Source organism: Mus musculus, chromosome 14 (genome assembly GCF_000001635.26).
Source record: "Mus musculus strain C57BL/6J chromosome 14, GRCm38.p6 C57BL/6J".
Taxonomy (NCBI): Eukaryota; Metazoa; Chordata; class Mammalia; order Rodentia; family Muridae; genus Mus; species Mus musculus.
The window spans coordinates 30,338,238-30,364,779 of NC_000080.6; the positions used below are offsets into that span (position 1 = coordinate 30,338,238).

The following is a 26,542-nucleotide window of genomic DNA, read 5'->3' on the forward strand; positions in this document are numbered from 1 at the left end:
AATGCAACATCTATCTTAAACTAAAGTAAAACAAACATACCCAAACTAAGACTCAATTTTGGGGCAAGTAAGATAGCCCCATGGGTAAAGTTGCATGTTACACAAGCCCAGTGCCTTGAAATCAGCTCCTGGAACCCACAGAAACATGGAAGAAAAGAATTGACTCCATAAAGCTATCCTCAGAGCTCCACACACACCACGGCACACATGCCTACACGCATCCTGCACGCACACAGTCATACCCAATGATATTTTTAAAACTCGATTTTTACATTACTTATTTTCTGAGTATACACAGTGAATGCTGCATCTGCAATTACTGCGGCGCACAAGTTCACGGCACACAGAGCTTCCAGAGAATCAATTCTAGGGCCTTTTATCTGAGTCAGTGCTTCAAAAAGAGTCTGGTATCTAGGATGACTCTGGCTCATGAACCTTCTTCTAGGTGCTCCAGGATGTCAACATTCCAAAGAGGCTACATCTTGCCCCAGGAGTCCTTTCTCTAGAGTCTGAGATGCAGAGCAAATGGCCACTCATTGGAGTGAAATGGCTGCAAGTATCAAAAGGATGCGCTCTAGAAATAAGACAACACAGCAGAGCACACTGAAGCTACACACCGCTACACTCTACAACCCACACACCCTGAACATCAAACACAGAACTCCACGGACTCATCCAAGAGGTGTCTGCCTGCATGCGCTCAGAATTACATGGCAGGCTGTTCAACAGGGTGCTGCTTAAAATAGCAAATGTTTGGAATTAATGTAAACGCTCATCAGAAAGAAAACAATTGACTGAACTGTGGTCCATTCATGCATGGAATGCTTTCACAACAACTAAGATGCTGTCAGATTTCTGCATACAGGTGTGGCTAGATCAGTAGGACATGTTAAGTAACAGCACATGGACTGTGTGCCAAATACTCAAATTGTGCATTTCAAAAGCCACAGATTATATGTGTGTATGTATGTCTATGTGTGTGTGTGTGTGTGTGCATATATATATATGTATACATATCAGTAGATTTTTTTCATTATATACATGTGTATATATATACATATGTATGTATATAGATACACACACATACACACATATATATAATGAAAAAATCCTGAGAAAATTTATACCAGACTAATTACAGCAATTTTAAAAGGCATGTGGATAAAAAGAGGAGCTACTTTGAATTATTTTATTTATTTATTTATTTATTTATTTAAGAATGCATTCATGCATTATTTGTATAGTAAGAATTCACCATTGAGAAACGAACATGGCTGCTCTCTAATCTCACAGTACAGGTTTACCCTAATGAAAAGGCAGGGACATAGAAAGCCACACCCAAAAGGGACAGAAGATGGGGGTAACGGGGCCAGCATAATTGGAACCATAGGTCTCAGTAAATATTTGTCAAATAAAGATACCTCAATATTCAGTCTCTGTGTCTCTCTTTCTCTGTTTCTCTCTTTCTGTATGTGTGCACATGTGTGTGCAAGTGTGTGCAGAGGTCAGAGGTCAACACTGGATATCTTCCTCAATTGCTATCTTTGTTTTTGAGACAGGGTCTCTCATTGAACATAGACCTTGCTAGCCTGGCTGGTCAGCAGAGCCCAGGGGCCCCCCATCAATGCCTCCCTGGCACTGGACTTCAAATGCGCAGCACCACACCCAGACTTTTTTTAAATGTAGGTGCTGGAGACCAAACTCAGGTTCTCAGGGTTGCTTAGCACGCACTTTACTGACTGGGCCGTCTAATGCCCCTCCCCCTTGATTACCTTTCTTATAAACAAACATCCTCACAGCTCCATAAAATACTCTGAATTCTCTGTGCTAGACTCCTCATGAGCACTGAGACCAGATAGGCCTTCCAGATCTGACTGCCCACAGGGGGAGGAAAGAGGAGCGTGAGTCTCTCACTCAGCCCCAGGAACCCCCACACTCCTCCTTCCAAGGGGCCCAACAGGGCCCGCTGCCCAACAGTCCGCACTGGCCTCCCTCCCCTCAGGCAGCCCCAGGATTTCCTCTAGCCTTATCCTCACTAATTCAGCAATTTCAACAGATGTTCTAGACTTCTAAAATTACTACTCACCTAGCAAGGGGCCACCCCTGACCCTCCCTGGAGACCACAGCAGAGGGTCTGGGATATGACTCAGTTGCCACACAAGCATGGGGACCTGAGTTTGCACCATGTAAAACCCAGGCATGATAGCATATGTCTGCGATCCCAGTGCTGGGGGGAGGGGCAGGGACAGGCAGATTCCCTAGTGTACAATGGCTAGGGAACACCCACCACATGAACAGAACAGGACTTGAAGTGCACATCTTGCAACTTCTAATGGAGGCAGAAGTGGGATTGTAAGGCCCCTCCCAGGTGGCCTTCCAGCTCCTGCTGGGCCGGGGACACTGTACCAACATCTCTGCCACAGTGCTTACACACAGTCAGCAGCAACATGGGCACAGTCTCTATCACCTGTGTCACTCCTCAGGACCTTTCTTCGGTGAGGAGCTGCTGGGGTCTATCTAGGGGCTCTCCTTCAATCGCCAGTATTTATCAAGATACAAATGTCTTCACCACTAGGCAAAGTGTTCCCTCTGAATCAGGTACTTGTCACATTTGAAAACAGTTAAAAATTAGAAAGCTGTCAGAGGAGGCAGACTGCCCACCACTCTGCTTCTAGGGTCTCCGCCTCCTCCCAGGCATTTTTACTATATTAAACTTGAGCAGAAATTATGGAGGGGATGCGTATTCCTCACATCTTCCCTGCAATGACCCAAGGAGAAGGATGTGGCAGCCGGTGAGGATGCTCTCCAGGAACCAGTGAGACTCTGGCCTCAGAAGTCCAATGGGTTGAATGAAATCCTACTGCTGCTTGTAAACCCGGCTTTCCAGCTGTGTCTGAGGCTGGGCTCACTCTCTAGGCTAAGTTAATAAACCACAGTAGGGTATGGCTCTGTGATAGAGACCCAACGTGCCATGCTTGAGACTCTGGGATAGATCCCCCAATGCCACAGAAAAGAAACAACAGCAGGCACATAGATCCACACTTTCTCTTTCAGCTATACCCACCTGAGCATAACCCAAAGGGCTCAGGCCAGTCCTCTAGTGCACCCACATATATATTCTCACTTTAAGGTGACTTGTTGGAGATTCCTGCCTAATGCAACAGTGAAATGTGCTTCTTAAAATAAATGAAGAAGCCAAGGGAGAAAAGATGCTGCTAGAGTTCTTCCGAAGGAACTTTAACAATGGGACGCTGGCTCTTTAAGGCTGGATGCTCGTTCTGCAAAACCCTGCTCAGCTCAAGTCAGTTCCGTTCAATAAAAGATCAAGCTTCACAATCTGTCCTTTGTCAAAACAAAGTGACACAATGAAAGAGATGAAGCACTCCACACCTTACTGATGGGACCAGCGTTAGGCAATATTTTAAACCATAAGTCATCTACTCTGGCTGTTTTTGTGACTCTCCCTCCACCAATCCTCACAGGAAATGTGGCAAGCCCCCCAAAAGAAATCATTCTCATGAAACCTCTGTCTGCCACTGAACGCAGGAGCCGACTTATGGCAGGATTCAGAAAGGACCGCAGAGCACTGCCATCCCTCCCCGAGCCTCAGAGATGAAGAGTTTAATTTGCCATGAAACAAAGACACAATCCTGAAATTATAGGTGAACTCTGACAGGTGTTTCCTGTAATCTCATTAATATTGGACAAGAAGTCAGCAACACATTAATCATTAGCCAATTGTTGAAAATTAACTAATGGTCTCTGAAGGCACACAGAGTCCTCATGGGCTCACTCCCGCATCTACTCAGTCATGTGACATGCGTTTCCTGACGTGCCTACTGTGTGCCAGGTGCAGATCCAAGTTCACAGAGCTACAGCCCAGAGTCAGACTTCATTTGAAGCCTCTAGGAAGTCCTATTACAGTCTCACCCAAAGTCTATTAACTGATCAATGGAACGGCCGGCTCTGTGCCCCCAACGCCCATGTGCAGACCCACTGCACACAAGCCACCCCACGTTACAGCAATAAACAAAATAGAAGGAAGGCAATGCCTATAAGTAAGTAAGTATATCATGCTAAGCAGAGTCCAGCGAGGGAGCAGCGTGTACATGGGCAGGGAGGGTAGGTGGCAGAGAGTACTCTGGGTTACAGAAGGCTGGGCCAAGGAGGAAGCACTTGAGCTATCCTGGACAAACAGCTACAGGTTAGGCACGTGGCCATAAGAAGTACAGCCTATGCGGAAACAACAGAGAAAGCAAAAACCTAAGTAGATGAATGTAGAACTAACACCTAAGACCTAAGTGGGTGGATGCAGAGCCCACATCCTATGAGCCAAGCCCATAAGCCAGGCTAAGTGACTTGGGGTACTGTGCTATACCTCACCATACTCTGCAAAGCCAGGAGAGGCTAAACCGCATGACCATGTAGATACAGTGAGCTTGTCAAATCAACACTGTCCACAAGACACACGGGGAGAAAGCAATCACGGGACCTCATCCCACCGCATCCCTGGCCACTGTGGTATTATCCCCAGTCCCACTGACAAGTGTCCACACCCCAGCAAAGCTCCCACCGGGGGCCCTACCACTCTCGGCTACTTAGAACCATGGAACCAGAACACCAAATACATAAGAACCCTGTCATCAAACCCAAACTCTGAGAGCTCCTGAAGAGTCAGTCCTCAGAGACCTTTCACCTAAGAAATTCCTCAGTGTGCCTCAGAAAAGGGGGAGGGAGGGGCGCTGCTCCCGAGACACCCGTTCACTTGGCATCCTAAATGCTAACTTCCTGAACATCTACTATGTACCACTGGGCCGGGCACAGGGCGAGGAGCTGGAAGTGGGTTACTGAATAAGACAACATGCTCACTACCTTGGGAGGAATAGGATTGTTCAACTCTTCATCATATGGAGACTTATGTTTGAGATTATTGAGCACCTACAAGGAGTCATCTGAGGGGAGGAAAACAGTACTAGACAAGGACAGGAAGGAGACAGAAGCTTTGGGGGAGCAAATGGAGACGGTGCAGCTGAGGAGCAGAGAATTGGACAACAAAGACCAGGCTAGGTCACGTGGTCCCAAGCCACGGTGTCTGGCCTCTCCTCGGTGGGCAATGGGGGCCACAGAAGTTTGCCCCAGAAAAATGATCTCATAATTGGAGGGATTTTACAGAGGTAAAAGTATCAACCCCATAAAAATACAAACAGATGAAGGCAAAGACCTGTCAAAATTGTTGCTCAGTTTAAAATTGTATTTCATGAGGCATGGTCTGCGTATGTCCCTTTGTTAAACAGAGAAGCACACGGAAGCTGAGCCGTGGAGAAGCTGGGCTGTCAATGGTTCCAAGTGAGGTTAGGGGCAGGCAGCAAAGATGCTCTCAATGGGTAGAGGGGTCCTCCTTTCAGACAGTTTGAGCATGGCAGAGAAGTGAGCAGCGGCCAGCTGGGGAGGAGGACCAGGAACAGTTGCGCTGACTGTACACTGTACAACCACATCAGTTTGCTTATGGGTGATCGAAGGCCGGAACATGAATGAAGTATGTCCACCCAGGGATCTGGAATTTGTAATCATCCCCACTCTGACACCTGATGCAGAAGAGCCTCTCTCCTTGGTGCCAGCAAGAAGAGAAAAGACGTGATCCACACTTTAAGTGGAACAGAGGGAATACGGCTACTGGGCGGGCTCTTACTGTGGGAACCCAGTGAGCTGCACTGTTTCCATGGCTTCAGCCTCCGCTCAGCCCTGGCAGTACACAGATGAAAGCTGCATAGAGACTTAGCATTCATGCTTAAAGATAATAATAACGATAAGCTAACTCTGGGAAAACTTGTTGCCACCAAGGTAGTCTCCAAGTCCCCAAAGCTACATGTGTTTACACACAACACAGACCAAACACAGACCAGACTCTGGGGGACGGTCACATTTCTTATCCAACAAAAGTAGTTATTTCATACTAGTGACCTGAAAGAGACATCAGACATAAGCTCCTCCCTGCATGTCAGGCTAAGGGATTGACACACACAACCTTGCCAAGCTCCCAGGTAAAAAAAATAATAATAATAAAAATTAAAATTAAAAATAAAAACTTGCCAGAGCCCCTATCCATCCAGCTTTGCCACCCATGTCAGCTTCTGCCCTTCGCGTCGTCACTCACATTAAATGAAAGGTATTTACTACAGATGAAAAAGAAGCTTTGCTCGGCTGCCTCTAAACTGATCCCAAAAATAGAGCAATCGCTTTGGTGCAAATTGGGTCAAATGTATAAAAAATTAAAAAAATAAAAAAACCCCGACTCCCTGGTGGGAGGAAAGACATGGCATGGGACCTTGCTCAGAGTCAGGGCTAAGTCCATCAAAGCCTCCCTCCGTAGTGGGAAAGGAAGCGTTTGAAGTCAGAGCAGAAACTCATCGCACCATGTGACCATCCAAGTGAGAGCAAGACTTTAATGACCTGAGTTGGAGACTCTCAGTGCAGAAACCAAAGGAATACATATGGTGGTTTTTGGAAAGGCCGGCCACGCTAATCCGTGATGAACCGCCTTCCCTCAGAGCAAACTGGGTTCTTCAGAACCGCCTGGAGAACACCCGCTGGGAAGGGCAACAAGGGAAGAAGGGGGTTAGCTAGCTGAGGGTTCACCATCTCCTCATTTCTTAGCTGAAACAGCCAAATGGCCGGACAACGTTTCAATTAGTATCCTGAATTTCCTTAGGAGGAAAAAAAAGTCAGAATATTAATTAGCTTATGCATTCAGCTACACTCATTATTCCATTGATCTAAATTAATCTGCCATTCTGAAAGGTATTTATTTTCTAAGTTTGTTTAATCATTTCTTTTGAGCTACAAAAAAGCAACAAACTGGGTCACCATTCGTGTCGTTAAATTTGGTAACAAGGCTAACACCATCTGTGGCCTAGACTCCAGTGACCTATCTCCATTGAGGGAGGCTTTCCACCACACCAAGTTTCCTTCTGAAAATGGTAATCTAAAGTCTACAACTGAACCAAAAGTCACTGAAAATGTCCAAAGTCCCAGAAGTGATCTCTCACAACAGAGCTAAGGGTGTGTGTGTGTGTGTGTGTGTGTGTGTGTGTGTGTTGAGCTCCTATTAGTCCAAAGTTTTCAGGAATAACAGTCAAAAATTTTAATTCTTTAGAAAGCAAACTGCCAAAACCCAAATACAGCCATCATGGTATACCTGAAATATACACAGCATTGAAAATGTCATAAGAAATCCTGAACATAAACCATGAAAGCCAAACTCATAAAAGCATAGCTTCGTCTCTGGCTGCCAGCCAAGCTCTGCCTGACCAGGACAAGTTAGTGTGTACGGCATTTGTCTTTGCAGCCTTTGCTTGGTTAAAAACGTCCAGCTTCCACACAAGAGTCCAAATCAAACGGACCCAACTAGAAGAAGAGAGTGGGGGAGAACCAAGCTTCTTGCTACCAACACTGGGTCCCTCCATCATCTACCATTCTGCACGGCTTCCGGCTATAAAGAATGAGCCCTTCCAAGAAGGAAGCTGCAAGGCCAAGTGAGGAGGGAGGGACCTGAAATGGCTTCTGCACCAAAAAAAAAAAAAAAAAAAAAAAAAGACAACAGAATGTCAGGGGTTTTTAAATAATCCTAGTGATCCTAGCCAGTCTCCTTAAGTGCCACATGGGTGAATGGCGATACAGAGAGAGTCTGAGATGTGAACCCCACCCCCAATACACCCAGTGGGCAGCTGAATGGGCAAGATCCAGATTTCAGTCCAATGTTTTTCAGTGCCTTTCTTTTTAAAAACTCTATCAACTTTTCCCAAAGGAAGTTCCATAAAACACTAGTTCCATGATATTAAAGTCTTCTGCCAAAAAACAAGTTTAAAGAATCCATAACCAATTGCTTCCAATAACTAGCTGAGTTTAAACAAAATGAAATCTGCTTTTTAGCGGCACAACTTCCCAGAGATTTTTCTCAGCTCTTGCACACCATAAATGTTTAAGAGAGCAATAAAGTATATGACAACATCCTGGAGCATTTAACCATAGATTTGTCCTAAAATCGACTCGTAGGATTTTTGTAGGCCACGAGATGTAAACTCCACTTCCATACTGATTTATTTCCCAAATTTTAACCTAAATAATTAGATTTGTTGTATTCTACATCTATAAAAATTAATAGCTCACATACAAAATCTATCATGATTCTTATTAACCAGAAAGATTAACCACAGTATCCACCCCTCAAAAACAACACTGGATTTTTTTTAAGCTAATAATACACAAAAGCCTGTGTAGAGAGAAAAGTTATTTTAAAACCCCTTCTACAAATTTCTTCCATAAAAGTTCCATCTCTATTTATATAAGACTCATGACTTCAGACACTTTCATTCAGCATAAATCGAAGGATTCAGGTCAAATCTAGGAAACAGTAACAACGACATAACCCCACTGTGGCAAAGCTTTGGGAAATAGAGCATCATCGTTGTAAACTGCATCATCCACAACACCGTCTGCCAGTGCAATCACAGATGCAGAGGACTGCCACACACCACCAAAGCAGGAAGTCTAAGTCACTTACCAAGTTATGATTTGTTGAATTAGAATCATCTTCAGGGAATGGGATGTAAATAGCTAAGGCCACACAATTGGCAAAAATAGCCAATAATATAAATATGTCAAATGGTCTGAAAGTTTTTGTTAAGGCACATATGTGTTATACAAACATTATCTATCCCTCTTATAGCCCCAGGCATCTCACACCTGAGTTGCTTGTAAAATGGAAATCACCCACCCACCACCTATCCCCCTACACGTTCGTGCACATACAGACACACACACACAGACACATGCACACTCACACACACACAGACTCACACACATACATGCACACTCACACACATACACACACACACACACATCATTCTGTGGCTATCGTGGCTACTGGGTTTTCAGAAGTGCCTTCCTCTGGTCCTCTCACAGCCCCTCTCCTCACTGAGACCTCTCCTCAGCCTTTCTTTTATTGCAAGGATCACATTACACCCATTCTTTGGTGCTCACTGTGTATTAAAACCTGGAAGTAATATACATCCAGTTAGCTCATTGTGTGAAGCAGGCCTCTGCTTTCTATAACTTAAAAAGTGACAAGGATCTTACTAAATCAGCTGTCATAGACACAGAAATATAACCATCACAACAAAGACCTCTCCCATAGGTCCTTGTCACTGTGTTAGAGCCATTTTCTCAGAGGTTGTTCCTGGCTGAGTCAATCTAAACTCCTGATTGGGACCAGTCCAGGAAAGCCATGGGACCATCTCCCTTCTCTCTGTGCCACTGTGTGACATGTCCTAGTACCTTGGATGCTGTGATAAGCAGGCTTCCAGCTCCCTTCTTCTGCCTTCTCTACCAGGGTAATCAACAGTATAACTGTTTCAGATTAGAGCTGGGCTGGGCTCACCTCATAATGTGCTGTTTCTGTGTACAATTTATAAACAATTAAATTTAAAAGCCACAAGAAATCAGCACCAGACACTTTCAAAATAGGCTCTAACAAGAAAATCCCCGAGGGCTGTCTGGAAGAGTCCCTCTGAGATAGCCTTCAACAGAGACTTGCCTAAGCATTCTGTTAGCAAAAGGTATTGTCAAAACTGGCAACACCAAGTTTGACATCTGCCCAAATGGTTGTCTTTCAGCCTTTTTCCAAACAGAGGGTTTGCTGAGCACTGAACAAATCACAATTCCTGGGTTTGAGTTTCAATCGTGTTGTATACAACACTCATCTACAAGACGCAAGGTGGCAGTTTTACTAAATCCCACTAGGTGCTGAAGATTCAGGGATGGGAACAGTCTCCTGCCGATGGCCTCCTGGGAACCCCCAAAGTGACGCAAGAAACAAATACCCCTTGCCTCTCCGGAGATAGCTGCTTTGGGTTCTATAAAGCTTCACCCCTTTGGAGAGCTCAGATAACTCCCTGGAATAAGGACAGGAATAGCATTATCCTCTTACTAACTTTGATGGGTTTATTTTTAAGCCAGTTAGCTTTAATCATATTGATTCCTCAACTCGGTTATAAAATCTTGTGCCCTGGGATTTGACTTTAAGAAGACTTCAGGGCTCTGTTTCTCTCTCTCTCTCTCTCTCTCTCTCTCTCTCTCTCTCTCTCTCTCTCTCTCACTCACACACACACGCATACACACACACACACACACACAGCAGGTCCCCTCCAACACTGTATGTCAACTCCCATAAAGACACACTTGTGCTTCCTGTTCCCCACACCATCTTTCTTCCTCTGCGAACTGTGCACACTGTGCCTTTGAGGTGTCTAGCTCTTGGCAGTACTCAGTCAACAGACAGCAGAGGATCCCATCTTACCACTATAAGAAATATGTGGGACTGAGCCAACAGCCGCTTCTTACACAGGCGCCATCTCGCCCCTACTCCCTGCCAGCCTACAAAGGCAGATTGGCTTCTCTCAGGGCTAACTGGGCATGACTGAGCTGCTGAAGGATATGTCTGTGACCTGGTCCCTAAAATGGAGGGGGCCTTTTACTATCTACCTGTTACAGAAATTGTGCACAAGCATTCTGAACTGGCAGCCATGTCTCTTAAATCCCTGTACACACACTTGCATTTCTCTCAAGAAAGAGAGCTAGTGGTGAGATGCAGGAATTCGCTGACTATATATAAACTGTTACATAGAAACTCCTATGCATGGAGTGAGACAGCACCTCACTCCACCTAAAGGGAACATCCCTGCTGAGGGGCCCCTGCTTACTCTGAGTCACCTCACACCAGCCTCAGGAGAGCATGTTTCTAGCACACCCAGTAAGACCACCTAGGCACACCCTCACTTAGCAGCCCCCTCTTGGCCTGTATGAGAGCTCTTTCCTCAGACTAGAGGATTTAAAGAGAAAATGCACGCACACAGCCCCAAGTATTCAAGAGATGCCATAACTCACTCTGGAGGAGAGACATCTGTGCTAAAAAAGAAAAAAGCACGTGAAAACCTTCAAATCCTGCCCTGGCATTCAACTGCTCTCCCCAAAACCTTTCTAGACAGTTGCTTCATTTTAACTCCTGTCCATGAGCAGACAAAATAGGCAAGCTAAGACAGAGATCACACAGGCAGCGGCCATGATGAGGACCCCCCACTTTCTAGCTGTCACCCAGCAGTCCTTCACCCTGGCATCTCCCTTCCCTGAGCCTGCTGAGGAAACCTCCTGCTTGCTGCCAGAAATACTCAGAGGGCCTGTCGGCCCGAAACACCCTTCTGGGAAAGTGCAATGCTTTATTCTACCCAGACCAAAGAAGCATATGATTAATTAGAAAGCCTGAGTTCAAGAGAAGGTTCCAGTCAACCTTTCCTAGCGGGTGGCAGGCATTGGAGCCTGGCTCCCAGGTCTGGGGAAGGGAATAAGCAGGTAGAAGCAATATTGTTTTCCAAGATCTGGGGCATGGCGATGACCATCCTGGAGCCAATTAAAGTTCAGTTTTAAAAATGCAGACACTCAGAAATGTAACTTCAGGCCAGTCCAAATGTGTGTGTGTGTGTGTGTGTGTGTGTGTGTGTGTGTGTACATACACAGACATATGCAGCACCTGTCAGTTCCTCCCTGGAGTGCTGCTTTGTCACACACGGGGCTTAGAGGAAGAGACACTCACCAGCCTCCCCTGCATGGCTTCTAGACTTGCTATATGGCTGCATGGCTCTTTTTTAAAGCTTATCAAAAAGAAATTTCAGGAAGTCATAGCATTGATCAGCTAATAATAGTAGTAGTAGTAATAATATCAAAAGTAACTTCTCCCTATAAATCAAATGTTCGCATTTAAAGTTACCTAAACAATTAGAATTAGCAAATAGCAGAGCCAGAAGCAACCTTACACTCACTGTAGCTGTCCAGGCAAATTTCAGTCACTAGAACCAGAAGATTCCACTAAAGGTCATTTCTAGTACAGACTGAAAATAGTCTCCATCTTTTTTTTTTTTTTTTTGTGAATCAGCATACCAAATTTTCAACAAATTAAAATGCATATAACTGCCCCCAAAACAATAACAGCTTCAGACCTATCCAGTGTTCTATGACCAAAGGTCTCGTTCATATTCTAACTCCCTACCACTATGAAGTTGCAATCTTCACTTCCCCCCCCCCACACACACACACAGCACTACATACATACACACACACACACACGCACACACGCACACACACGCACACACACAGGCTAAATATACTCATGGACACACCCTCTGCAAGCTGGGGAGACAGGAAGCCGTAGCCCATGAAGCCCCTTGCCTGCAGTTGCCACCATTGCTCACATTCCAGACTGCTAAGGCTCTGAGAAGTGTCACTGCAGAAAGCAAATCCTTTTGAAGCACAGATGGCAAATGAGAAAGACTTCCCACAGAAAAAAAAGGATACTTCCATTCCACTATACTAATGCAGGCTCTTCGGATGGGGTTATTGAGGGATAAACAGAAAAGGGCACGGGCAGGTCGGCTGTTAGACGAGTTACCCTGTTTTTTGCTCTTGGCGTATTGCTGACGTTTTCTTTGGGAGAGAGATCCTACAGGTGGGGGTGCAGAGGTGCTCATGGTCTGGGCGGCCTTGGCCTGTCTAGCAGCATCGATTGCAGCTTGCCAAGATAGGACAGTTTGCTTGGAGCTGTTGGGCTGAGAAGTTGGTCCTTCACCAGAAATAGGGAGTCTGGTGCCTCTTGCATAGTTTGCCTCTGAGGAGAGGAGAAAAGAGATTATTCCTTTTGGAAAAAAAAAAAAGAAGAAGAAGAAGAAGAAGACTTCAATCCATACTATCTTTTTAAAAAGCAAAAGTGTCTCCCATCTTGCATTTCCCATTTTGAACCTTCTGTCACAAGTAGTGGGGTTTGGCCAGGCAATGCAAAAGTCACCAGAGCTCTACTCTGAGCATCAGTCATGCAGGGCCATTGTTGTGCCACACCTAACCACACTGGTACTCTTCCATACCTGTGTCTTCAAAAGGAATCTTTTAGTGCATCTCTTCTGACAAACTGAGGCCATTCTCACAGTGATCCCGTGTCTTTTCCTGACTTTGAAAACACATGTATCTCTCATGGCTTAACAGATATACACAACTCCCTTTCTCAAAAAGTAATTACCAACACACACACACACACACACACACACACACACACACGCACACACGCGGGCACACGTACACACACACTCAACCAATAATTCAGTAGTTTTAACCACTTTTAGACTATTCCTCCAAAAGCTCTCCATAGCCATATATGCAATTTTTTCTACATGGGAAAAAAAAAAAAAACCTCTTTACTGGCACCAGGCAATACCAAAAGCCCCACAACAAATATCTAGATTATGCATTAACACTTCCTACAAATGAAAATTCATGATGCTTGGGACTCATTTCCTCCACAAGCTTCAGAAAACAGAAAAACATCTTTAAGGCTTTTTTATTATTATTATTGCATTTTAAATTGCAGCAGCAGCAGCCAAGCCAGCATCTAATCGGCCTGCACCCTAAGAGTCAGGGTGCATTATGTCAGGGAACCTCAAGGCCTATGCAATAATTATCTCAGTGTAGAGTAGCATCCAGGTACTCCCAGGGCAAAATACTCAAAAGCGGGCGGGGGAGGGGGGAAGGGGAGGGCATGGGATGGAGGGTGTCCCTTCATGTATAGAGCTCGCCTCACTGTGGGTCTGGTCATTCCTTGGAAGATGGACATTGGGCCACCATCACCTCTGCTGAAGCAGATGTCAAAGTGAGAGTGGTGTCAGAGGTTGGAAATCGGGCGTTTGCAAAACCAATTATCACTAAGTAAAGAGTCAAAGCAAGCACAGGTCTCCTGCCCTACTGTCCTTAAGCCTGGGACAGAGCAAAGCAGGCAGGTGGCACTCAATCTGAGATCAGGGACTAGTTTTGCCAAGCGGTTCCTTTGAGAAGCGCTCACCGGAAAAGGCTTCAAGAAAACCAGGGCTGGGAAATGCTAACGACCTCCATGAAGGGAACCTGGCCAAAAGCACCCCAGCCTTCTTAGACCCGGCCCCCGCTGGTGTGGAAACTGCACGTGGTGAGTTGCAGAGCCCCACAGCGGCAGCAACTCTCTGGGCATTGCTAGGTTACCGACGTGTGCACAGGAGGCACAGGGAGCGGGAATACACGCTCCACCCGACCCTGTTCCCTCAGATCCCAAGACCCGGGGCTTCTCCCATGAGATGATGGGACCAAGCGACCCAAGGGGTAAACCTGGAACAGTCCTAGAATTTTCCTGATGCTACTAAGGACCTTCTTCTTAGTCAACCAGAGGCGCGGGAGATAGGGGGAGGCTGGAAAAAGGGTTCAGGCTGAAGACTAACACCTCCTCTTCCATCGCTCAGGGGCGATGAAAGAGGAAAGTTGAGCCCGAGCACACTGAACCCGGATCACCTCACTCTTGCCCCTTGGCTCCACAGTACTCCACACACACCCAAATGGCCGCCCCCACCCCAGCAAATGCAGAATTAACTGACATTCACGGCCTGAAGAGGAGAACGGAGTAGCTGCCGCGCATCACCCCTTTCTATGTAGATGACACCAAGCCAAAAGCATCATTTCCAACCCCCTCAACCCACCCAACGCATCGGAGATGGGGGGTTGGGGGTGGGAAGAGTAGGATCATGATAGGATGAGGTTTGGCAGCGGGTACCCAAGCTCAGGCTGCTCACCGTTCGCATGGTCCTCTTGGTGCTGCCGTTGATGTTGCATTTTTTTCATCATCATCATCATCATCATCCACGAACATTTATTGAGCGCCTACTGTGTGCAGGGCACTATGCTCAGGGTTAGGGAGGGGGAGGAACGGATATGGGAGGTTACGGATAGGTAGGAGCCGCGGTCCCTGCCCTTATTTTCGCTTCAGCAGGGGGTGGGGAAGGACAGAGACAAATAACCAAAAATAAAGATAATTTATAAAAACCGCCTGCCACCCACGCTCCTTCTTTTTTTTTTGAAAAATGGAGCAAAATAAACTTTTTGTAAAAAATAAAATCAGATGTATATATTATCTTAGTAATATATACATGTAATTTTTTATTTTTTTTATTTTTTTTTACTGCAAAGGAGAATTGGCTTGGTCCCCTCCTCTAGCGGAGGGACACCGTGGTGGTGCCCGCCCGGCCTGCCGGGCCGCTCGGCGCGCCCCCCATGCCGCCCGTCCGCCCGCCCGCCGCGGTGCCCGGTGCCCCGCCGCCGCCGCCGCCGCCCGCGCCGCCGCTGGCTCGGGACCGCGGGCAGCCGGAGCTCACATCCGGGGACGGAGGCGCTCGCCCGCCCGCCCGCCCGCCCGCTCCGCGCCCGCCGCGCCGCGCTGCACGCCGGCTTCGCCCTGGCGACGCTGCGCGCCCGCCGCCGCCGTCCCCCGCCCTCCCCCGCGCGCCCGGGCCTCCCACCGGCCGCGCCGCGCCCCAGCTGCCCGCCTGCGGCCCACGCGCCCCCCGGACTCCACGGCGCGCGACTCGGACGCCGCCACCCCCAGGCTGGCGCGGCTGACCGAGGGTTAAGTGCGCTGCGGCCGCCGACAGCCCGGTTAACCCCCTCGGCGCCGCCGCGCGGGCGCCCCTTCCCCGAGCCAGGCCCGTGGGGCCCCGTGCCTGCTGCTAGGGGCGCCGATGCGCCGCTCCTCTACACGGCGTCCCCAAGCGGAGGCTGCTGGGGTCCCCTGGGGTCCGCTGGGCTGGCTCTGGTGGCCTTCGCACTCTCACACCTGGGGGAGGCCCCGCCCCCCTCCCCCCAGGAACCCAGGTGCCCGCAGGCGATCGCTGCTGCTGCAGCATCAAAGCTCAGGGTTCGAGGGCTCTGCTTGGACTGGACAGGCGTCCCCCAGCTCTTACACCGTTTCTTCCAGTTTAGAGGTGCAAAGAGATGGGGGGCTTGTTCTTTGGGGAGCACTGACTGTCCTCAGAGATCTGCCCTCAGCCCTGAATCCCGTCCTCCCTCCCTTATGCATACGTGGCGGTGGGCTCCCTCCCTCTCGCCATCACCTCCACGTGTATTTGGAGACAGGTACAGAGAAGTAACAGCCAAGGTCTTTCAAACTGCTAGTGTGGAGAGGTAGACTGTGCAGCTCAAATTGATGACTCGTTTAGGAATTAATACTTTTTTTTGTACCTTCTCGGCCTCCTGTTTGTAGTGGGGGAGGTCTACAGGCCCCAGCTCCGTCTGGAGGGGGAAATACTGTATCTAGTGGATGACTGATATTTTTCATTTAGCTTTGTGCTGGCTGTTGGGAAAAGGCGTCTGCTTTGTTACTTTGCAGGATTCGATTTATTTGCCTTTGTTCGGATCTGCTTGTTCCTACGGAGTTTTAGAACGTTTGAGAACAGTGTCTTTAAAGCAAAAGGCTCAGCGTGAATTAAGAAAATAAATGTTTCTGGGAAGGTGCTCCTTGCTCAAAGAGGACACACCGAGCATCTCTGATTGTTGCAGGGGGGATCCACCTGGGAAGAATGACTCTCCAGGGGTCTTCCTGAGAGAGGGGTGTCTAGTTAGGATAGAGGAAAACAACCATGCTTGCCTGCTTTTTCACTTGGCTCTTTGGAGAGTGGCAGGATTGGGAAGCAGCCTGTGGCCTGTGTAAAAGAAAGCTGGTCTGAGCAACCTCACCTGTGCTGGTGCTTAGCTGAAATCAAAAAGGATGCAAGAACATATCCTTTGATAGGTCAGATTTGCAAGGAAGCACGTGTGTCACTATCAGAATTCCAGGTCTATAGCTTATCCTCTGGAGACTTCTACAGAAAATGCCTTGCTAACACTGGCCCATTGTCCGATTTAGTTCAGCCAACACTGAACAGGCATCTGTTAAGCGCAGTTGTCTAGGCTAGGAGTTACCAATTTTGATCTGTGTGCACAGTCCCTTCCTCAAGGGCAAACCATCTACTGGAAGAAGCAGAAGCTGGGCTATACCAAGTGTAGGAAGCACTATGCAAGGGTGCTCTGGAGCCCTGGAATTGAAGGGCTCTGAGAAGTCTTCCCAGTTCTGTTAACCGCTTAACTAAGCGGGGAGAAGAGACAACCACAGGGCAATGAAGCTATTCTGTATGTCACCATAATGATGGACCTAGAGCATTATTTGATTGTCAGAGGCCATAGACCTGTGCTCCACAAAGGTGAACCGTGATATAAACTGTGGACGGAAGTTAACAATAACCCATTGCTACTGTTTCAACAAATATACCACACCAAGCCAAGATGTAATCATAAGAAAAACTGCTGGAGACATGTACCTTCTATGTAAATTCCCTGTAAACCTAAAACTTTGTTTCTATTAAAAAGGGGGGCTGATTTAATAGGGCAGGAAGAATGGAGGCACAAAAGAGATTAATGTGTGGGTGGCATCTGTTTGAAAATCAACGGGTGCACAGGTAACATGGAATCCTGCACTCCTCTGCAGTGGGAACCAGTGACGGGGTTTTAACTGAGAGTTGGCAGGATTAAACTGTGAAGGGTGTGGGTTCTACACTCAAAATATGAATAAGTATTTGAAATTGAAGGATATATATTCATTTATTTGTGTGTATGTGGAAGTCCCTGGAACAACGTTCAAGAAATAGCTATCACCTTCTGCCATGCTGGGTGAAGGGGCAGGATAAACGCAGGTGCTCCACCATGCTGGGTGAAGGGGCAAGATGAGTACAGGTGCTCCACCATGCTGGGTGAGGGGGCAGGATGAACACAGGTGCTCCACCATGCTGGGTGAGGGGGCAAGATGAACGCAGGTGCTCCAGTTTGGTATTAAATGCTTTTGCCCTCTGAGCAGTAGGTATCTCAAAAGACCCTGGAGTTGAAGTTTGGGCTTCCCATTTTGTGTAACATCATCGTCAAATTTTGAGGGTTTGGGGATTTCATTTTTTCTTTTGTGAGGCAGAAATGGGTGGTGGGGTGGTTGTTTTGTGGTTGGTTGGTTGGTTGGTTGGGTTTTGTTGGGTTTTTGTTTGTTTGGTTTTTTGCCTTTCCCCCCATTCTACACAGTTCTGTAAGCTTCAGCATACTTGAGTAATTTAAATATATATATATATATATATATATATATATATATATATATACATATATATATATATTCCCATGATAAGGTAAATTATTGGGAAAATAAGTGGTAGCTAATGTTTTTCTGTGTGTTGAGTTCTAATGCAGGCACTTGCAGGTATTAGTTTGCCTAATTCCCATGAGAAGCCCATGAGGAAAATACTGTAAATACTCATATTTGTAGATGACAAGTGACACCTAGGAGCTGGCTTGCCCCAAACCACACAACCACGTAGCGTTGAGCCAAATGAGACACAAGAAAAGGCCAGAATGAAAGATATCTATTCTAATGGATTCTGGTAGCAGGACAATCATTGCCCAGCAGGGGCAATGACAGTTATGGTGGGACAGTTGTGGACCAGTGAGCCCACCAAGTTCTACTGAATAGTTCCAAATGCAGCCAGAATCAGAAGATCACAAGCAAAGAACAAAAGGCCTGAATGTGACCAAAGGGCCTCTAGGGAGGAGGCCAGGACACAGTGGGAGGAGGGAGATGGCACTGGAAGGAGGGAGGCCACAGTGGGAAGAGGGAGAGAGCAGCAGAGGATGGACTTGGAGTAAACAGAGTGCGCCATTGTAAACTGAAACTGTCCAAGAGTAGATGTAATCAATTTTTTAAAAATGCAAAAAGAAGGAAAGGAAGGAAGGAGGGAAAGAGAAGGAAAGAGAAGGAAGGAAGGAAGGAAGGAAGGAAGGAAGGAAGGAAGGAAGGAAGAAAGAAAGAAAGAAAGAAAGAAAGAAAGAAAGAAAGAAAGAAAGAAAGAAAGAAAGAAAAGATGTTCCATATGCAAATCCTTAGCTGTATCACTAGCCCTCTAATTCAGGGTATTCTTCTCCTGTGCCCTTAAAATATAAAACATGCCCTCTTAAAGGCACAGGGCTGGCATTTTAAATGTGGCTGTCCATATGCACTGCATCTCCAAGTGCTCTCCCGATCCCAGCATGCCCTCAACCTCGCCCCCATCACAAACTAGATGCTCCATCAACTCTGGTCTACCTCTCACAAATTATCCAGCTTGTGTACAGAAACGACATGTCACTTCCCAGACTGTAAAGCCCCTCCCCCCCCCTCCCCACATCCAGCCTAAACTCCTATGCCCAGCTTCCAGCCTACCCTTTCACATGGTTCACCTTCACTGTGGTCAACAGCTTCCTCATTAGGCCGTGAACATGCTGTGCTCATTTCTGACTCTGCCTTGGCTCAAATTTATTCACTGACCTGAAATCCCTGCCTTGCTGACCTCTAACTAAGCCCTCATATTTAACAAGACTCTATGGAGTCCTTACTTCCTACGAAAAGTCTCCCAGGATGGTTCCAGCCACCTATCTAATGTGCGAGCCCCCAACCTTGCACCCCTTCCCTATAGCACCCATTATTTCTTTACTGATGTGGCTTTTGTGCCTTATGTGATTGCTTTTTTTGGCTGTAAAATCTAACTCTCCAAACACAATTCAGCTCCTTAAGCAAGGATCATCTCCCAAGCCCCCTCCTCCAACTGCCAAGTGTGGTGCTCACAGCAGGCACTAAATATTCTGATTAATTTTCATGGGATCATAAAAGCTCATAGATGCCACTAGAAATTGTCAGCTAATGTTTACCAAAATCCCATAAAGTTTATTGCAGCATACTTGTCCCTCCAATGGTAAAAAAAAATAAAAATAAAATAGAAAATCAGGTCCTTTGAACACTAGGAAATCTAATTAAGAGAAACAACCAAAGATCCTGAAGACTATATGCAGAATAGATCTGTAAACACACCGGGAAGTTGGGTCTGAGTGAGTCTCTCCACTCACAAACCCTGGTGCAGAGAGATCAGCCCTGACCTAGTGACCAACAGAAGAAGAAATGAATTAGTCTAGGGCCATGTGTCCCAATAGCATAAGCAAAACTTGAACACATGCAGAAATCAGAAACAGGCAGATGGCTGGGACCTAACAGAGCTTAGAGGAGAAGGATGGGAAGATGCAAAGCCAGGGCCAGGGGGAGTCCCCAATTCTAGCTTTCTTCTCAGGGTGTCTTCCTCAAGACTGGCAATACCTATAAATACCTTGGTAGAGTCTTCAAATTAGTCTTCAAATGACAGCTCCCACATATAGATTTATCTATTGATATTTGCCATATTCAAAATTCAAACTGGGGATGCTGAAAAAAATCACTTTAAAATAGTAATAAAATCATGATATGTTAACTTTCTGATTTTTCTTAAGTGAAAAGTAACTCTTTTCCAGAAGAAACTAGTGAAAAGAGTGACAATGTTTTACATTTTTGCAATTGTCTTTACTAACTAGCCCAGCGAAGACAGATTCTCTGTATCTGTTACTGCAGTGAGTCTAGGGCAATAGCTGTATGGATCAAAACTTTTGATGAAAACCCCGCCTTCCACAGATGTGCTTGGGAAAGGGTGGACCATTTGAGTAACCATTTCAGAAAACCCCCATCATTCTTTGCTTTGACACCAGCTCTACCTTTAAAGGTTGCTTAAAATGTAGAAGTTTAAACTCTATTTTACTCTGTTACATTAAATCCATGTCTATATTGCAGTTTGAATGGATCCCTTACCCAGCAATGCTTTGGTAATACCATGCATTGGTCATTAGGAAAATTCACTGAGACACACATTTTCCAAATATCAACACACTTTATCATACAATATTTAAAAAAACACATTTGTTTTTATCACTACCAACCTCATCAGAAAATCTTTAATATTGGAAAGCTGTCAAGCTATTAGTGGTACAGAGAAGTTTTTCAAATGTATAATTTTCACTTGAAAGCTCAAGTTTTATAATTGGCAGAAACACTGTCAAGTTTTTTTTCTTTGAAGTAACTAGCTCACTTCATTTTCAAGAAAATATCTGGCAAATACTTGGGTCTGAAGAGCCAAAGTTTGTCAGTAAAAATGATGTTCCAAGGAAAAGGAGCCCATCCTACTGTGTACTGTCACTGTGCAGCAGGACTGTCTCCTGCATTTGTCCCAGTTTGTCACCCAGAATGTTAATAAGACAGACACACGGGATTGAGGTTTAATCGTGTTAGCAATTTTACTGCTTCGTCAAGGAGGTTTGTGTGCTTGTGTTTCTGTGTGCATGTTTGGGGGTGAGCAGGTACACATGTACATGTATGTAGAGGCCAGAGATCAACCCAGAGTTTGGTCCTAAGAAGACAGATTTTGATACCTGCCCTGGAGCTCTCCAATTAGATTAGTCTGGCTGGCCAGCCAGCTCCAAACATCTGCCTATTTCTGTCTCCCCAGTGCTAGGATCACAACCACACACACACACACACACACACACACACACACACACCATGCTCAGCTTTTTACATGTGTGCTGAGAATCACACTCCAATCATACTTGTCCCTGTGCTGTACACACAACCAAGTGAGCTATCTCCCCAACCCCAAGGAGTTTCCTAAGCAAAACGAATTTTGGGTTCTGTTGTGTGTACGTGTGTGTGTGTGTGTGTGTGTGTGTGTGTGTGTGTGTGTGTGTGTGTTGTCTGGGTGTGCATGCATGGAGAGAGTAATGTGCAGTGTTCAGTTCACTTTGGCGTCACTATCTTAGTTCATGTAAGGACAATAACCCTTAGCTGTTGCTGATTCTGTATTATCAGTTCAAATAGCAACATAGTAGGAAAGTCATATAAGTCTTTTTTTTTCATATAAGTCTTAATGTTGCTGTGAAAATATGTTTGACTTCTAAGATCCCTTAGAAGGAACATCCCCACCCCCACCCCTACCCCCACCCCCACCCCCACCCCCACCCAGGTAGAGTTATCAGATAATATACCGGTTGTCTCACTGGTGCCTGGGACATACTTAAACTAAAACACAGTTGTTTACTTCTTATTTCTAATTTAATTAAGCTTCCTGCATTTTTATTCGCTGCCACTGGGAGTCTATAGACCACACTTGGGATGCAGGGGATCATGCTGCTCTGGCCACTTTTGAGCAGGGAAATATCAGAGTTGTGTGTCACGGAAATCGTTCTGTCTATAGTAAGCAGGACAGAGCGGAAGGTAGAAAGATTTGCAGAATGCAGGAAGGTCTAATGGGTCGATTAAGACTTATTAACTGCAGTTATTGCCAAGGACAAAATATCCTAAGATTAGGCAGGAGGAAAACAACAACAAAATAAAACAAAACAGCAGCCATGTAAGAGCAGCTTTCAGAGAAAGGGGGTCCCTATCCTGGAGTATAACTAGGCACCCCATATTCCCCTCAGCCTTGCTGTCTCCCACCACCAGGATTTCTCAGTTGTAACTTACTGAGACCCCACCCAACACATCTTTTTTCATGCTTTGGCCCCATCGCAAGAAGAGTCCAGCTGGTCTCTATCCTCCATCAAGTACAGCTCACATCAGACAAGAGTAATTGCGGCCCCTTTAACGGGTTCATTCCCATCTCCCTTAACCCAGTTTTTAAACCATCACTGTCTAATGCACCAAATCCCTACTTCCCTAGTTGGGAAATCCTGGCAGCATCTAATATATACAGGCTGTGTCCCATTACCCATGATTCTTACATTCCCCATCTGTGAAATAAATCGGTTGTGACACATGATCTCTGAGGGTTCTTAATATTCTAATATGGCATACCAGGGAGGCTGGACTTTACACTCAGGTGGATTTAGACTCAAAACCTGGCCCCACCTAGTTATGTTTGGGGGGAGGGGGATCACTCACCTCTTAGGGCCTCTGTTTCCTCAGCTTAAAAACTGGAGCAAGCCCAGACATAATGAGATTAGGTGTCTGTAATCAATCACATGTGGAGAGTGAGACAGGAGGATTAGGATACACTATAGTCCAGCCTCAACTCCATACTGAGACCCTGCCTTCCTCCAAAAGAACAAAGAAACACACACACACACCAAGGATAATTGTATTGATTAGTTGTAAAAAGTGTGCAGCCTCTGGCACACACGTGAAGTTGAAACATGTAACCTGGGTGTTTAGCTTAAGTAGACCCACTTAAAGAAAGAAAGGTGGAGGAAGGGGTCATTTAAAAGGTGTCTTTCTTTGCCTGATCTTGGCTCCTAACCCCTGCTTTAGCACACCACTTCCCAATCAAGGTATCATCACTGTACTGTAATGGGTCTCCCCTTTAAAATAACAGCATTCTGTCCTTCAACGTAGTCCAAAATCAGTGCACCGAAATTGGGTTTGTATATTGTTCTATTTTGATACCCAGCACATGTTTTAGCATTTAGGATTCAACAAGTAATGCCAATAATGCCCCAAGCAGATACCGTAGATCAGAGTAAGATAAGCGTTCGCCCACCTATACATGTGAAGACATATGAACCCAGGCAACACCACTAAAGCACAGCCAAGTCCAAGTTAACAGCACAGACCAGCTACTGGAAATAACACTGGGACAGTCATCCACTGGGAAAATAACACCAATCTGTACCCAGTCAAGCGAAAGGGTGAGTTTATAAGGACAGGAAGTTGTTACAGAGTGCCAGAGAGTAAACACACGTCAGAAATTTTATAGTTCAAACATTATAGTTTCCTTTTTGCTTCTTCAGAGCAGTTGTTTAAATACTCAGTTCACAACATAAAACCAAAGTTTAAATGTCACCAGTATCTCTCAGATGCAGTGTTGCTATATATGTAGACCCAGCTTTCCTGATATTAAATAAATAAATAAATAAATCTGAATAAAAAATCATTGATACTAGCGTAAGCTTTTTTTTTTAACTTTTAAATTAAAATATTTAAAAGGTAGCATTGAGTAGAAAATCGCTGGGATATCAAGACTCTCCACAGCTGGGCATAGCCACACAGGCCTTTCATCACAGCTACTCCAAAGGCTGAGGCAGGGGACTTACAAGTTCAAGGTCTATCTGGTAGCATGAGGTCCCATCTCAAAAAAGTAAAAACAGTTTTCATTTCCTTCATTTTTTTCTTACAAGCAAAACCCTTACAAATGAGTGATAGCATAAGCCAGACTTGAGATACACATTGGTCAGTAAGCCTGGCTGCTCAAGACTGGAGACACATGGATCGTGAGTTCAAGACCAGCCTTCAAAGTTTAATAAGCTGAGGACTGCGGCCCAGTGGTAAATTGCCTGCCTACCACATTTGATCTAAAGTAAAGAAAAAAAATACCTTCAAAGGGTAATATATATTCACAGAAAATCTGTAAAATGTGGAAGTCAGGGATGAGGGGATGGCTTAGTCGGTACAGCACTTCCGGTATAGCTCTTCCCTTAACCGCACAAGCCCTGAGTCTGCCTTCAGATCTCACAGTTTAAAAGCTAGACATGGTAGCACGTGCTTGCAATCTCAGCAGGGAGGAAGCAGAGACAACCCCAAGGGTTTTTCTGGCCAGCTAGTCTAGTCTATTTTGGGAGTTTCAACCAGAGGGGAAGACCATGCCTCAAAGGAGGTTGATGGTGTTTCTGCAATGATACCTGCAGCTGGCCTGTGGAAGGTGACATGTCATCTGGAAAAGGTCCTTGCCAGCATCACTGACAACCTGAGTACAATCTCCAGAACTCACATGAGAGAGAAAGCAGATTTCTCCAAGTTGTCCCCTGACCTACACACAAACACACACACACATGAGCATGCATGCACCCACACCTACACATGAATGTGCACATGCACACACGTACACACAAAGACCTTTGTGCACACAAAAACACACGTGCATGCACACACATATGCACACAAATGTATACATGTGCACACATGCACACACCACATGTACACACTCACAAATAAATAAATACATGTCAAGGAAGAGTTAAGGAGTAGAAAGAAAGAGAGAGAGAGAGAGAGAGAGAGAGAGAGAGAGAGAGAGAGAGAGAGAGAGAAAGAAGGAAAGAAAGACCTTAAATGCAAACTTCTGCAATCCGTCTGACTAACAAAGCAGGGAGTACTCAGCCAGTGTGGGAACGTGTGTGTGTGTGTGTGTGTGTGTGTGTGTGTGTGTGAGAGAGAGAGAGAGAGAGAGAGAGAGAGAGAGAGAGAGATGTAGTCTGAAAATACTTCATGACTAGGATGGAAAAAAAAATGGATGTTAAAAAATGGAATTGGACTGCAGGCTTGAAAAGTTGATAAACTAACCAGATTTTATATAAACATACACAGAAATTTTTAAAAGTTCCAGTCTTAAAATATTTTATATGTGTCTAAAACAACCATTTATTTTGAAGAACTGTTACAAAAAATTAGATAATTCAGTAAAGACTATGTGTTTCATGCTCTAATGACCAGGTTGGCATTTCAGGTTCACACCCTGAAATATGGACCTTTCTATTCAGTTCCTGCATTTCTCAGGTTGCTATTTTTAATATGTGTTTATAGTACACTGAAGACATCTCAGTCAATCATGTATTAAGCAAAAGAATCTCCAAGACAGGGAGACACACGTGGTAGACTTCATTGTCAACACATCTATGAAAGTGGATAAATATTTGTTAGTGTTCCATTGTGATAAATACAAGGAACACATGGAGCTGAAAGGGACTGGGATCAAAAGCCTTTCTCCCCCAATGGTTGAGGCTACTTAAACAGCAAATAGCTGAGAATTCCAGAGTGGATAAGATGGGTTTACAAATTGCCTTCTACACAAGCATACTAGATAGACTCTTAATGACAACTAAATGGCAAAAAAAAAAAAAAAAAAAAAAAAAAAAAAGCCATGGCCATTTTGTTCCATGAGTGGAAAGGCCTGAGCAAGGTGGACTCGATGTTGGGACTCTCAGAACACGCCCACAGCCTGTCTCCCTGTGCACTTCCCTCCCTCACAGCAGGCTCTTACTGGCTTCCTTTCCTGGCTCTTTCCTTTGTCATCCACACAGCTTTCTGTTTGGAAACATCTCCTCCAGCCCCTTAATACTTTGTCAAAGTTTCTTCATAAATCTTCAAAATACCATAATTATTATCACTCGGACGACAAGGTGACTGTTGCACCCAAGACCCAGAATCAGATCGAGGTTTTGGCCACATTTGGTTGACATTCGAGAACTCTGCAATGGCACCACTTAAACCTAAGCAGAATAGAACGAGCTCGGGGCTTTAGGCTTCAGGCTACCCCTAACTCCTAACTGCTATGAGAACTGTAGCAGTCGGTCTTCCTAAGATGGTTTTTTCATGTGCAAAACGCCTACCATAAGGTCACCACGGTCTATGATGCTAAAGAGGGATTGGAACAAGAAAGCATCTTATATATCATAAAGCACAAGACCCACATAGTGTAGCTACTGATGCTGTAACAACAGCAGCATCGAAGAACCTACAAGAAATGCAAATATATCCAACTGGCCACAGACCTCCTGGATGGGAAGTTTTACAGGTAGGACACCACAGTCTGCCTGTCCACAATTTTCCAACTGACTGACTGACTGACTGATACATTCTAGTTTGAAGACTGTACTCTACAAGTGATCCTCTCTCTATGGTTCTGGAGAGACCAGCCAGTGGAAGGAATATTTAGTGTCTTTGAGTTGCCATGATACGATCATGTGACAAACATGATAATTTATCCTC

General features: G+C 45.5%; 1 protein-coding gene across 25 annotated transcripts in view; it reads right to left on the bottom strand.

Moving 5' to 3' along the window:
• The window catches only part of Cacna1d (calcium channel, voltage-dependent, L type, alpha 1D subunit), a 451,216-nt gene that overhangs the window by 298,297 nt on the left and 126,377 nt on the right, over positions 1–26,542 (bottom strand). For 21 of the 25 annotated variants that reach the window (XR_001781092.2, XM_017315824.2, XM_017315823.2 and 18 more), the window contains exons 1-3: positions 14,688–15,247; positions 12,403–12,712; positions 8,561–8,666 (exon numbers count right to left, since the gene is read on the bottom strand). Coding sequence is in view for 24 of the 25 variants with exons in the window: in XM_017315824.2 (XP_017171313.1) it covers positions 8,561–8,666; positions 12,403–12,712; positions 14,688–14,754 (483 nt within the window). In the remaining variant the exon portion in view is untranslated. Of the gene's footprint in view, positions 1–8,560; positions 8,667–12,402; positions 12,713–14,492; positions 14,640–14,687; positions 15,250–26,542 lie in introns of those variants that run through there. The other 4 variants (NM_001083616.2, NM_001302637.1, XM_017315818.2 and 1 more) reach the window with 3 other exon arrangements.